This window comes from Bombina bombina, chromosome 5 (genome assembly GCF_027579735.1).
Source record: "Bombina bombina isolate aBomBom1 chromosome 5, aBomBom1.pri, whole genome shotgun sequence".
Classification (NCBI taxonomy): Eukaryota; Metazoa; Chordata; class Amphibia; order Anura; family Bombinatoridae; genus Bombina; species Bombina bombina.
Genome location: NC_069503.1, coordinates 372,925,608 through 372,937,957, shown reverse-complemented (window position 1 = coordinate 372,937,957; position 12,350 = coordinate 372,925,608). Strand labels below are relative to the sequence as shown.

Here is a 12,350-nt window from a genome sequence, read left to right as displayed (position 1 = left end):
GGGGCAAAAAAGTATTTAGTCATCCACCAATTGTGCAAGTTCTCCCACTTAAGAAGATGAGAGAGGCCTGTAATTTTCATCATAGGTATACCTCAACTATGAGAGACAAAATGTGGAAACAAATCCAGACAATCACAATGCCTGATTTGTAAAGAATTTATTTACATATTATGGTGGAAAATAAGTATTTGGTCACCTACAAACAAGCAAGATTTCTGGATCTCACAGACCTGTATCTTCTTCTTTAAGAGGCTCCTCTGTCCTCCACTCATTACCTGTATTAATGGCACCTGTTTGAACTTGTTATCAGTATAAAAGACACCTGTCCACAACCTCAGTCACACTCCAAACTCCACTATGGTGAAGACCAAAGAGCTGTTGAAGGACACCAGAAACAAAATTGTAGACCTGCACCAGACTGGGAAGACTGAATCTGCAATAGGCAAGCCGCTTGGTGTGAAGAAATCAACTGTGGGAGCAATAATTAGAAAATGGAAGACATACAAGACCACTGATAATCTCCCTCGATCTGGGGCTCCACGCAAGATCTCACCCCGTGGGGTCAAAATGATCACAAGAACGGTGAGCAAACATCCCAGAACCACACGGGGGGACCTAGTGAATGACCTGCAGAGAGCTGGGACCAACATAACAAAGGCTACCATCAGTAACACACTACGCCGCCAGGGACTCAGATCCTGCAGTGCCAGACGTGTCCCCCTGCTTAAGCCAGTATATGTCCAGGCCGTCTGAAGTATGCTAGAGAGCATTTGGATGATCCAGAAGTGGATTGGGAGAATGTCATATGGTCAGATGAAACCAAAGTAGAACTGTTTGGTAGAAACACAACTCGTCGTGTTTGGAGGAGAGAGAATGCTGAGTTGCAACCAAAGAACACCATACCTACTGTGAAGCATGGGGGTGGCAACATCATGCTTTGGGGCTGTTTCTCTGCAAAGGGAACAGGACGACTGATCTGTGTACATGAAAGAATGAATGAGGCCATGTATCGTGAGATTTTGAGTGCAAACCTCCTTCCATCAGCAAGGGCATTGAAGATGAAACGTGACTGGGCCTTTCAGTATGACAATGATCCCAAACACACCGCCCGGGCAACAAAGGAGTGGCTTCGTAAGAAGCATTTCAAGGTCCTGGAGTGGCCTAGCCAGTCTCCAGATCTCAACCCCATAGAAAAACTTTGGAGGGAGTTGAAAGTCCGTATTGCCCAGCGACAGCCCCAAAACATCACTGCTCTAGAGGAGATCTGCATGCAGGAATGGGCCAACATACCAGCAACAGTGTGTGACAACCTTGTAAAGACTTACAGAAAATGTTTGACCTCTGTCATTGCCAACAAAGGATATATAACGATGTATTGAGATGAACTTTTGATATTGACCAAATACTTATTTTCCACCATAATTTGCAAATAAATTCTTTCCAAATCAGACAATGTGATTGTCTGGATTTGTTTCCACATTTTGTCTCTCATAGTTGAGGTATACCTATGATGAAAATTACAGGCCTCTCTCCTCTTCTAAAGAGGGAGAACTTGCACAATTGGTGGCTGACTAAATACTTTTTTGCCCCACCGTACATGTCTAAATATGTACAGTATATGTGTGTGTACATATATATTTAGGTATTTCTGTGTTTTACGGTACATATTAACATTCCAATGTTCTTACCTTACAGGATAATGCCCTTTTTTATTCTTAAAATATATAGGTATAGATGTGTATTTTACATGAACAGTGTCAGATATATATTTCATTATTTTCTATGTGCTGAACATAGAAATTATTTAAACTGCTTTTTGTGCATCGCGTTTCTCAATTTAGATCTTAACGCAGTCGGGTTAGCGCACATGAGGACTTTAATTTAACTTTTTTTTTTTTTTTTTTTTTTTAAGAAAATAAACATACTGTAAATATTTAGATATATTCTATATCCAGCCCACGCAAAAAGCTTACTTTTGGTGGCGTTAGCGCACATGTGAGTGATCATTCCACTCCACTGGTAAACGAGCCCTTATTCTCTTAACTTATTAATGTATGGATTGATGACATATGTGTGTAGCCACCAATCAGCACCTAGCTCCCAGTAATGCCTAGCTGCTTCTGAACTTACCTTGGTATGCTATTCAACAAAGGATACCAATTTTTGTCTTTTTCCTTTTATAGTGGATAGAAAAAGTTTACACAGCATTTGAAATAGCATTTTTTTTTTTTCATTTAAAGGGATACTGAACCCAATTTTTTTTTTCAAGATTCAGATAGAACATGCAATGTTAAGCAACTTTCTAATTTACTCCTATTTAATTTTTCTTTGTTCTCTTGCTATCTTTATTTGAAAAAAGGCATTAAGCTAAGGAGCCAGTCAATTTTTGGTTCAGAACCAAGGACAGCACTTGTTTATTGGTGGGTGAATTTATCCACAAATCAGCAAGAACAACCCAGGTTGTTCACCAAAAATGGTCCAGCTTCTAATCTTACATTTTTGCTTTTCAAATAAAGATACTAAGAGAATGAATAAAATTTGATAATAGGAGTAAATAAGAAAGTTGCTTAATATTGCATGCTCTATCTGAATCATGAAAGAAAACATTTGGGTTCAGTGTCCCTTTTTAAAGACTGAAAAAGTTTGACATTTACAAAGTTATTCTATCTGTAATGTGGTCTTCAAACAAACATTCAGAGAAATAAACAAATAGTTAATAATTATTATCTTTATTTATTTGTATAGTGTAGCGCTGCGGAACCTGTTGGCGCTCTACAAATACCTGAAAATAATAAATAGTGCCGCAAAGCTCTGTAGCGCTGGGTACAGAGAGAGGGGTATACAATGACAAAGATTTGTGATAAGATACAAAAACATAACAGACCAAACAAATTTAGTACAGGAGGCTAAGGAGGGCCCTGCACCAAAGAGCTTTTAGTCTACAGGTTTGGGGTAGGTTGTCATGTAGATTGTAGTTGCAGCAGTGAGTCAAGGCAGTTTAAAATTTAATTTGGGGTAGGATGAAAAGCTGAGAAGAGATGGTAAGCCTCTCTGAATAGGTGGGTTTTTTAAAAAGTGTTTGAAGCTATTCAAGGGTAGAGAGTTCCAGAGGACAGGAGCAGCAGATGAAAAGTCTTGGAGGCGTGAGAGGGATGTAGAGTTAATAGCAGTGGAATGACGTAGGTCAGTGGTTGATCGAAGAGGATGGGGAGTATTTTGAGATGAGAGAGGAAATCTAGTTGGGAGTGATGCTGTTGAGTGCTTTAGAAGTTAGGGATAATACTTTGAAATGCATTCTATAGTGTATGAGGAACCAGTGTGGAGACTGGCAGAGCAGCTGATGTAGATCAGCAACGTACTGGTTGAATCTAGCTGAGGCATTCATGATAGATTAGAGGGGAGAGAGGCTGTGTTTTGGGAAGGCAGTTTAAAAGTAGATTGCAAGTGCTCCATGTTTGTCAAAGAGGGAATGAATTTGTAGTTTCTTAAGTAAGGAATGGTCAATTTCTAGAACTGTTGCGTAGGTGTGAACGACAGGATTTGGCAAGCGCTTGAATATGTGAAGTGAATGGGAGTTCAGGGTCAAGTGTGACCCCAAGTCAGTGGACCTGGGGGCAGGCGTTGGTAATAGTTTCCAACTGTAAAAGAAATGTCAGTTGTAGAAAGTCTTGGAGAGGGGGAATAAGAAGCGGCACAGTTTTAGACGGATTGAGTTGGAGGTAGTGCAAAGACATCCAAGTGAAAATTGCAGATAGACCGTTGGTGATCTGGTTGAGTAAAGAGGAAGATTTCAGGAGAGAAAAGATAGATTTTGGTATCTTCAGCATATAAGTGGTAATGGAACCCAAAGTATGATATGAGTTTTCCAAGGGAGGATGTATAGATAGAAAAAGCAAGGGACCCAAGACAGAGCCCTGCAGTACTCCAAAGGATCAGAGGATATGCTGTTTTATAACTGGTGTTTTATTTAAATGTCTGTATTTAAAGGGACATTAAAGCCTTGTATCTGCAATATTTTTTTTATTATTGCATTCTTGGAGCACATTACCATACAAAGTGCGAGTAAAGATGTTTTGAATGTTTATTACAATTGGTTTTTTTTAATGGATAATATGGACAAGGAGACGAGGATAGCCACTTCCATTTTATTAGTTAAAGTTCCATATCTGATCTGCTGATGTAAATTAGGGACATATATGTGGCATATTTAGGTTTGTAAATTCTGGGAAGTTGTTTTACTATGTATAATTAAACATTTTAAATTTTATAATCTGAATTCATTAATGTCCCTTTTTTTTTTTTTAAGAATTGTCTTCCACAAAAATAGGATAGATATATGGCATAGCAGCTCCCTTTTTTTTAATTTAAACATTTTTAAATTTAAATGCACCTTTTAAAATAATGGCAGGAGGCAATCATAAACTGTGGTAATGCAGTAGGCATTTGTATGCCACCAACTGCAGCATGGTTTCTACCACATAAAAGCCTTCTACATAAATTTTGCATCCTTTATTTCTCTTGTAAGGTGTATCCAGTCCACGGATTCATCCTTTACTTGTGGGATATTCTCCTTCCTAACAGGAAGTGGCAAAGAGAGCACACAGCAGAGCTGTCCATATAGCTCCCCCTCTCGCTCCACCCCCCAGTCATTCTCTTTGCCGGCTCTAAGCAATAGGGTCCCTCTCGGAAGGGTAAAGTGAATGTGGTGTTAGATTTGTAGTTTTTGTTCTACAAGCAAAAGTTTGTTATTTTAAATGGTACCGGTGTGTACTATTTACTCTCCAGTAGAAAAGAGATGAAGATTTCTGCAGAGAGGAAGATGATTTTAGCATGTTGTAACTAAAATCCACTGCTGTTCCCACACAGGGAATTGAGGAGTACAAGAAAACTTCAGTTGGGGGGAACGGTTTGCAGGTTAGGCTGCAATAAGGTATGTTCAGTCATTTATTTCTAGACAAGACTGTGATAATGCTAGAAAAGGACTGATAAGATCCCCATGAGGAAAGGGTAAGCTTTATTCAGAGACTAAGTATGGAATTACAAGCTTACATAACAGGGCTAATTTTTGCTGGTTGACACTATTTTATGGCAAGTTGACACTTTTTTATGGCAAACGGTTTTTACCTATAAAGATCGTTTTTGAGACACTTAGAAGGTCCCTTTGGGTTTCTTTCAGGGGTTGTTACCCACATGGCTAATATTATAACTCTTAGGAGTGTTTCTTTAGGCCTCACAGCACCGGAGTAAGGTGGGAGGGGCCTAATTTCGCGCCTCAGATGCGCAGTTAGATTGACTAGATCTTCAGGCTGTGTTCACATGGTGACTCCTGCTACAGTTTGAGGACCCATAAGAAGCTTTTTCCCCATAAATCTGACTCCTAAGGGAAGGTAGGGCCACAGCAGAGCTGTGGCAAGGTGCTAAATTTGTTTTAACCGGTCTGTTAGCTTACTATTTATCTGGTTTGGGCATTAAGGGGTTAATCGATTTTTTTTTTTTTTTTTTTTTTTTTTTTTTTTTTTTTTTTTGCTAGTTGTGCAATCTTACCAATGCTTTAGGTACATACTGTGAAAATTTCAGAAAGTTTGGTGCATTTTTCACTGTTTTGGAAAATTGTGTGCCTTTTTTATTTCTTAAAGGCACAGTAACGCTTTTTTGCAAAGTGTGTTTTTTGCTTGATTAATGTGATTTCTAAGCCTGTTTGTCTTACTACTAGTCTGTTAAACATGTCTGTCACCAAGGAAAATCCTTGTTCAATGTGTTTAGAAGCCATGGTGGAACCCCCTCTCAAAATGTGTCCCACGTGTACTGATATGCCTATACATTTTAAAGACCATATTGTTGCACTTAAAAATGTGGCCCAAGATGATTCTCAGACAGAAGGTAATGAGGTTAGCCCGTTGACCTCTCCCCAAGTGTCACAACCAGTTACGCCCGCTCAAGCGACGCCTAGCACCTCTAGCGCATCTAACTCTTTTATCTTACAAGATTTGGCGGCAGTTATGGATAATACCCTCTCAGTATTTTTATCTAAGCTGCCCGTGTTACCTGCAAAGCGTGATAGCTCTGTTTTAAGAACAGATTATGAGCATTCTGACGCTTTAGTAGCCCTATCCGATATACACTCTCAACGCTCTGAAATGGGGGCGAGGGATGTGCTGTCTGAGGGAGAAATTTCCGATTCGGGAAAGGTTGCTCCTCAGACAGACTCAGATACGTTGGCTTTTAAATTTAAACTAGAACACCTCTGCTTATTACTCAGGGAGGTATTAGTTACTCTGGATGACTGTGACCCTTTGGTGGTTCCAGAGAAATTGTGTAAAATGGACAAGTACCTAGAAGTTCCTGTTTACACTGATGTGTTCCCGGTCCCTAAGAGGATTGCGGATATAGTAACTAGGGAGTGGGATAGACCAGGCGTCCCCTTTGTTCCCCCTCCTGTTTTTAAGAAAATGTTCCCCATATCTGACACCACGCGGGACTCGTGGCAGACGGTCCCTAAGGTGGAGGGGGCTGTTTCTTCACTTGCTAAACGCACAACCATACCAATTGAGGACAGTTGTGCTTTTAATTACCCTATGGATAAAAAGTTAGAGGGTTTACTTAAGAAAATTTTTGTTCATCAAGGTTTTCTTCTCCAACCTATAGAGTGCATTGTTCCTGTAACTACTGCAGCTGCTTTCTGGTTCGAAGCGCTGGAAGATGCGCTCCAGACGGAGACCTCATATGAGAATATTATGGACAGAATTAAGGCTCTTAAACTGGCTAATTCTTTTATCACAGATGCCGCTTTCCAACTAGCTAAGTTAGCGGCAAAGAATTCAGGTTTCGCCATTCTGGGGCGCTATGGCTCAAGTCCTGGTCGGCCGATGTGTCGTCAAAATCCAAACTGCTGAACATCCCTTTCTAAGGAAAGACCCTTTTCGGGCCTGAATTGAAAGAGATTATCTCAGAAATCACTGGGAGAAAAGGCCATGCTCTCCCTCAGGACAAGTCCTTTAAGACAAAGAACAAACAAAATAATTTTCGTTCCTTTCGAAATTTTCAGGAGCGGTCTCGCTTCATCCTCCCCTGCTGCAAAGCAAGAGGGTAACACTTCACAACCCAGGGCAGTCTGGAAACCTTACCAGGGCTGGAACAAGGGTAAACAGGCCAAGAAGCCTGCAGCTGCCTCCAAGACAGCATGAAGGGGTAGCCCCCGATCCGGGATGGGATCTAGTAGGGGGCAGACTCTCTCTCTTCGCTCAGGCCTGGGCAAGAGACGTACACGATCCCTGGGCCTTAAAGATTGTATCCCAGGGATATCTTCTAGAATTCAAGGACTCCCCTCCAAGGGGAAGGTTCCATATTTCTCGTCTGTCTACAGACACGACAAAGAAAGAGGCGTTCTTACGCTGTGTAGAAGACCTACATACAATGGGAGTGATCCACCCAGTTCCAATTGCGGAACAAGGGCTGGGGTTTTACTCAAACCTGTTTGTGGTTCCCAAAAAAGAAGGAACTTTCAGACCAATCCTGGATCTCAAAATTCTAAACAAATTCCTCAGAGTCCCATCATTCAAGATGGAGACCATTCGGACAATCTTACCAATGATCCAGGAGGGTCAATATATGACTACCGTGGATCTAAAGGATGCGTATCTACACATTCCTATCCACAAAGATCATCACCAGTTTCTCAGGTTTGCCTTTCTGGACAAGCATTTTCAGTTTGTGGCTCTCCCTTTCGGGTTGGCCACTGCTCCCAGAATTTTCACAAAGGTGCTAGGGTCCCTCCTGGCGGTGCTAAGACCGCGGGGCATAGCCGACATCTTAATTCAGGCGTCAACTTTCCAAAGAGCCAAGTCTCACACGGAAATCGTAGTGGCCTTTCTGAGGTCTCACGGGTGGAAGGTGAACATCAAAAAGAGTTCTCTCTCCCCCCTCACAAAAGTTCCCTTCCTAGGAACACTAATAGACTCGGTAGAAATTAAAATATTTCTGACGGAGGTCAGAAAGTTAAAACTCTTAACTATTTGCCGAGCTCTTCATTCCATTCCTCGGCCGTCTGTAGCTCAGTGCATGGAGACAATCGGACTAATGGTAGCGGCAATGGACATAGTCCCTTTTGCTCGGATACACCTCAGACCACTGCAACTATGCATGCTCAAACAGTGGAATGGGGATTATGCAGATTTGTCTCCTCAAATACAGTTGGACCGGGGGACCAGAGATTCTCTTCTCTGGTGGTTGTCTCACATTCACCTGTCTCAGGGAATGTGTTTCCGCAGACCAGAGTGGATCATCGTAACGACCGACGCCAGTCTGTTGGGCTGGGGTGCTGTCTGGGACTCCCTGAAAGCTCAGGGCTTATGGTCTCGGGAAGAAGCTCTTCTCCCGATAAACATTCTGGAACTGAGGGCAATATTCAACGCTCTTCAGGCATGGCCTCAGCTAGCTGCGGCCTAATTCATCAACATCACGACTGTAGCTTACATCAACCATCAAGGGGGAACAAGGAGTCCCCTAGCAATGATGGAAGTAACCAAAATAATCAGGTGGGCGGAGGATCACTCTTGCCACCTCTCAGCAATTCACATCCCAGGAGTAGACAACTGGGAAGCGGATTTTCTAAGTCGTCAGACTTTTCATCCGGGGGAGTGGGAACTCCACCCGGAGGTATTTGCCCAGCTGACTCCGCTATGGGGCACTCCAGAATTGGATCTGATGGCGTCCCGTCAGAATACCAAACTTCCTCTTTACGGGTCCAGGTCCCGGGATCACCAGGCGGTGTTGATAGATGCTCTAGCAGCGCCTTGGTCCTTCAATCTGGCCTATGTGTTTCCACCGTTTCCTCTCCTTCCTCGTCTGGTTGCCAGAATCAAGCAGGAGAGGGCGTCGGTGATTCTAATAGCACCTGCGTGGCCACGCAGGACTTGGTATGCAGACCTGGTGGACATGTCATCCGTTCCACCATGGACTCTGCCAATGAGGCAGGACCTTCTACTTCAAGGTCCTTTCAAATATCCAAATCAATCTCCAAGCAGTCAGACGCAGAGAAATTAGAGCGCCTAATTCTATCTAAGCGTGGTTTCTCTGAGTCGGTTATCGATACCCTGATTCAGGCTAGAAAGCCTGTCACCAGGAAAATCTACCATAAGATTTGGCGAAAATATCTTTGTTGGTGCGAATCCAAGGGCTACTCATGGAGTAAGATTAGGATTCCCAGGATATTGTCTTTTCTCCAAGATGGATTGGAGAAAGGATTGTCAGCTAGTTCTTTAAAAGGACAGATATCTGCTTTGTCTATTCTTTTACACACACGTCTGGCGGAGGTACCAGACGTTCAAGCGTTTACTCAGGCTTTAGTCAGAATCAAGCCTGTTTATAGACCTGTGGCTCCGCCATGGAGTCTGAATTTAGTTCTTTCAGTTCTGCAAGGGGTTCCGTTTGAACCTTTACATTCCATAGATATTAAGCTTTTATCTTGGAAAGTTTTTTGTTTTTGGTAGCTATCTATTCTGCGCGAAGAGTTTCAGAATTATCTGCTTTACAGTGTGACTCACCTTACTTGGTGTTCCATGCAGATAAGGTAGTTTTGCGTACCAAACCTGGTTTTCTTCCTAAGGTTGTGTCTAATAAGAATATTAACCAGGAAATTGTTGTTCCTTCTGTGTCCTAATCCTTCTTCAAAGAAGGAACGTCTGTTACACAATCTTGATGTGGTTCGTGCTTTAAAGTTCTATTTACAAGCAACTAAGGATTAAAGACTAACAACTTCTTTGTTTTTTATCTATTCTGGTAAGAGGAGAGGTCAAAAGGCGACCGCTACCTCTCTTTCCTTTTGGCTGAAAAGCATAATCCGTTTGGCCTATGAGACTGCTGGCCAACAGCCTCCTGAAAAAATTACTGCTCATTCTACCAGAGCAGTGGCTTCCACATGGGCTTTTAAAAATGAGGCTTCTGTTGAACAGATTTGTAAGGCAGCAACTTGGTCTTCGCTGCATACTTTTTCCAAATTTTACAAATTCGATACTTTTGCTTCTTCGGAGGCTATTTTTGGGAGAAAGGTTTTACAAGCAGTGGTGCCTTCCGTTTAAGGTACCTGTCTTGTTCCCTCCCTTCATCCGTGTCCTAAAGCTGTGGTATTGGTATCCCACAAGTAAAGGATGAATCCGTGGACTGGATACACCTTACAAGAGAAAACAGAATTTATGCTTACCTGCTAAATTACTTTCTCTTGTGGTGTATCCAGTCCACGGCCCGCCCTGTCCTTTTAAGACAGGTGGTTTTTATTTTTAAACTACAGTCACCACTGCACCCTATGGTTTCTCCTTTTTCTTCCTAACCTTCGGTCGAATGACTGGGGGGTGGAGCTAGAAGGGGAGCTATATGGACAGCTCTGCTGTGTGCTCTCTTTGCCACTTCCTGTTAGGAAGGAGAATATCCCACAAGTAAAGGATGAATCCGTGGACTGGATACACCACAAGAGAAAGTAATTTATCAGGTAAGCATAAATTCTGTTTTTTAAAATATATTTGCTTACCAAAAGTATTAAATAAAAAAGTGTTTTTTTTTTTTGCACCTTCTTTTGTTCTTTCCAGGTAAAAGCCTATTTGAAGAGTGAGTTTGAGAGGCATGGAACTGCTGTAAATGAAACCCATCATGAAGTCCTTGTTGAGAGTATTTTTGAAAAAGAAGATGAGGATAACGATGGATTTATTTCTTCCAGAGAATTTACATATGTTCACGATGAGCTTTAAGAACTGTTTGTGTGCTGCAAATACTTTAGGGAGCAGTGAAACTTGTGTTGCTTAGATCTTACAATATTCAGCGAAGTTCAGAACCAGCTTATAGGATGTATGGATCTATGCTTAGTAATTATTACCTCAGAGTTATCAAAGAGTACTTGTCTGTCCTTTTTAACTTTAAAAAAAACTATTCTTCTAACTGCAGCAAATATGAAACAATAGGATTTGTTATCTGAGTTTTTAATTGCTGCTTTGTTGGTTCAGAATGCAAAAGCAAAAATATCCTACAGTTCTATATCCAATACTGGGCACTTATTGCAGTGTCTAATATTCATAGATTAAAGTCTGTTCACATTGCCTTTTGTATATGTAAGTGCCAACCTGGTATTACTACTAGCCCTGCTCAGTCAATAGAATTCTCACATTTTGCTTTAGTTACAAGTGGTAAACTGCAGGTACAAAAACATTTGAAGTTGTAATTTTCCATGTTGAACCTTGTTACAATATAAACTGTTCAATATACCACATCACTTCTGTTTGAAAGACTGCCAGTATAGTTTTTTTTTGTTTGTTTTTTTTATTTGTAAGTTTTGATATTTTCTTTAATGGGTTAATGGATCATAATCAAAATGACATTAAAGTATTTGATACATTCATTAGCTACCAAAAGACTGCATTGCAATAGATCTGCACACTAAAGAAATGTGTGAAAAGAAATTAAAACTGTAATATTGTTACAGTCCTGAAAAGCCTCTTTGATATTAATGTACCTATTTTGCTGTGGCCAATTGTAGGACAGATAAAAATGAGCTGCTCCACTGATCATGCTCTCAGTGTGTAGCAAGGATTCTGCCTAGATTCACTTCATTCTATCTGGAGGCAGTGCAAAAAACACGCGTTAAATTACAAACTAAGCAAGCAAAATATTTTAGTGGGGTTTTTTTTCTATGCACAGTCAAAAAATGTTGAGGGTATTTCGAGTTGAATTTTTTTTTAGTGTTTTCTGTTTTATATGCATCTTTGTTAACTGATACCATTATCCACAAAATACTGAGCAGTAATATGGGAACAAAATCTTTTTTTCCTTTTTAAGTTTCTATGACTCATTTTGATAGAATAATATTTATACATTTATGTTTGAAGTTTTTCTATGTTTTTGTTTTAATATTGCTCAAATAAAAGTGTAAGAAAAAATTGTTGTGGTGATAATTTAACTTTCATAGAACAGAGTTGACTCTTCTGCTCTACCTAATAATACATTTTTACTTTTTTAGGACCATCAGATACTAGTTCATATGTTAAAAGTTCAGTTAAAAATATACTATTTTTCTTCACATTTCATAAAAAAAATCTTAACACGGACTCCAAGAGATTTTCATGATTAATAATAATAAACTTTTATTTTTTTAACCTGTATGTTGATTTCTATATACATTTGGTTATATTTTTGGCATTCTACAGTAACACACAATGTTTGCATTTTGGTCCCTGATCAGAATTTCCTGCAAAGCAGTGCTTGAAATCAGATGATAGCCTAGAAAGACCTAGATTTAAGAGTTTTCAACTAACCAATAATGTAGAATATAGATAATATATGCTTAAAAGCTTTTCCACTAGAGTAGA

At 40.4% G+C, this 12,350-nt stretch overlaps 1 protein-coding gene across 1 annotated transcript in view; it reads left to right on the top strand.

Annotated features, from left to right (window-relative positions):
• The window catches only part of FKBP14 (FKBP prolyl isomerase 14), a 37,990-nt gene extending 25,853 nt beyond the window's left edge, over positions 1 to 12,137 (top strand). Inside the window, exon 4 of the mRNA XM_053714196.1 lies at positions 10,581 to 12,137. Coding sequence (XP_053570171.1) covers positions 10,581 to 10,739 — 159 coding nt within the window. The 3' untranslated portion in view covers positions 10,740 to 12,137. The remainder of the gene's footprint in view (positions 1 to 10,580) is intronic.
• The last annotated feature ends 213 nt before the right edge of the window (positions 12,138 to 12,350 follow it).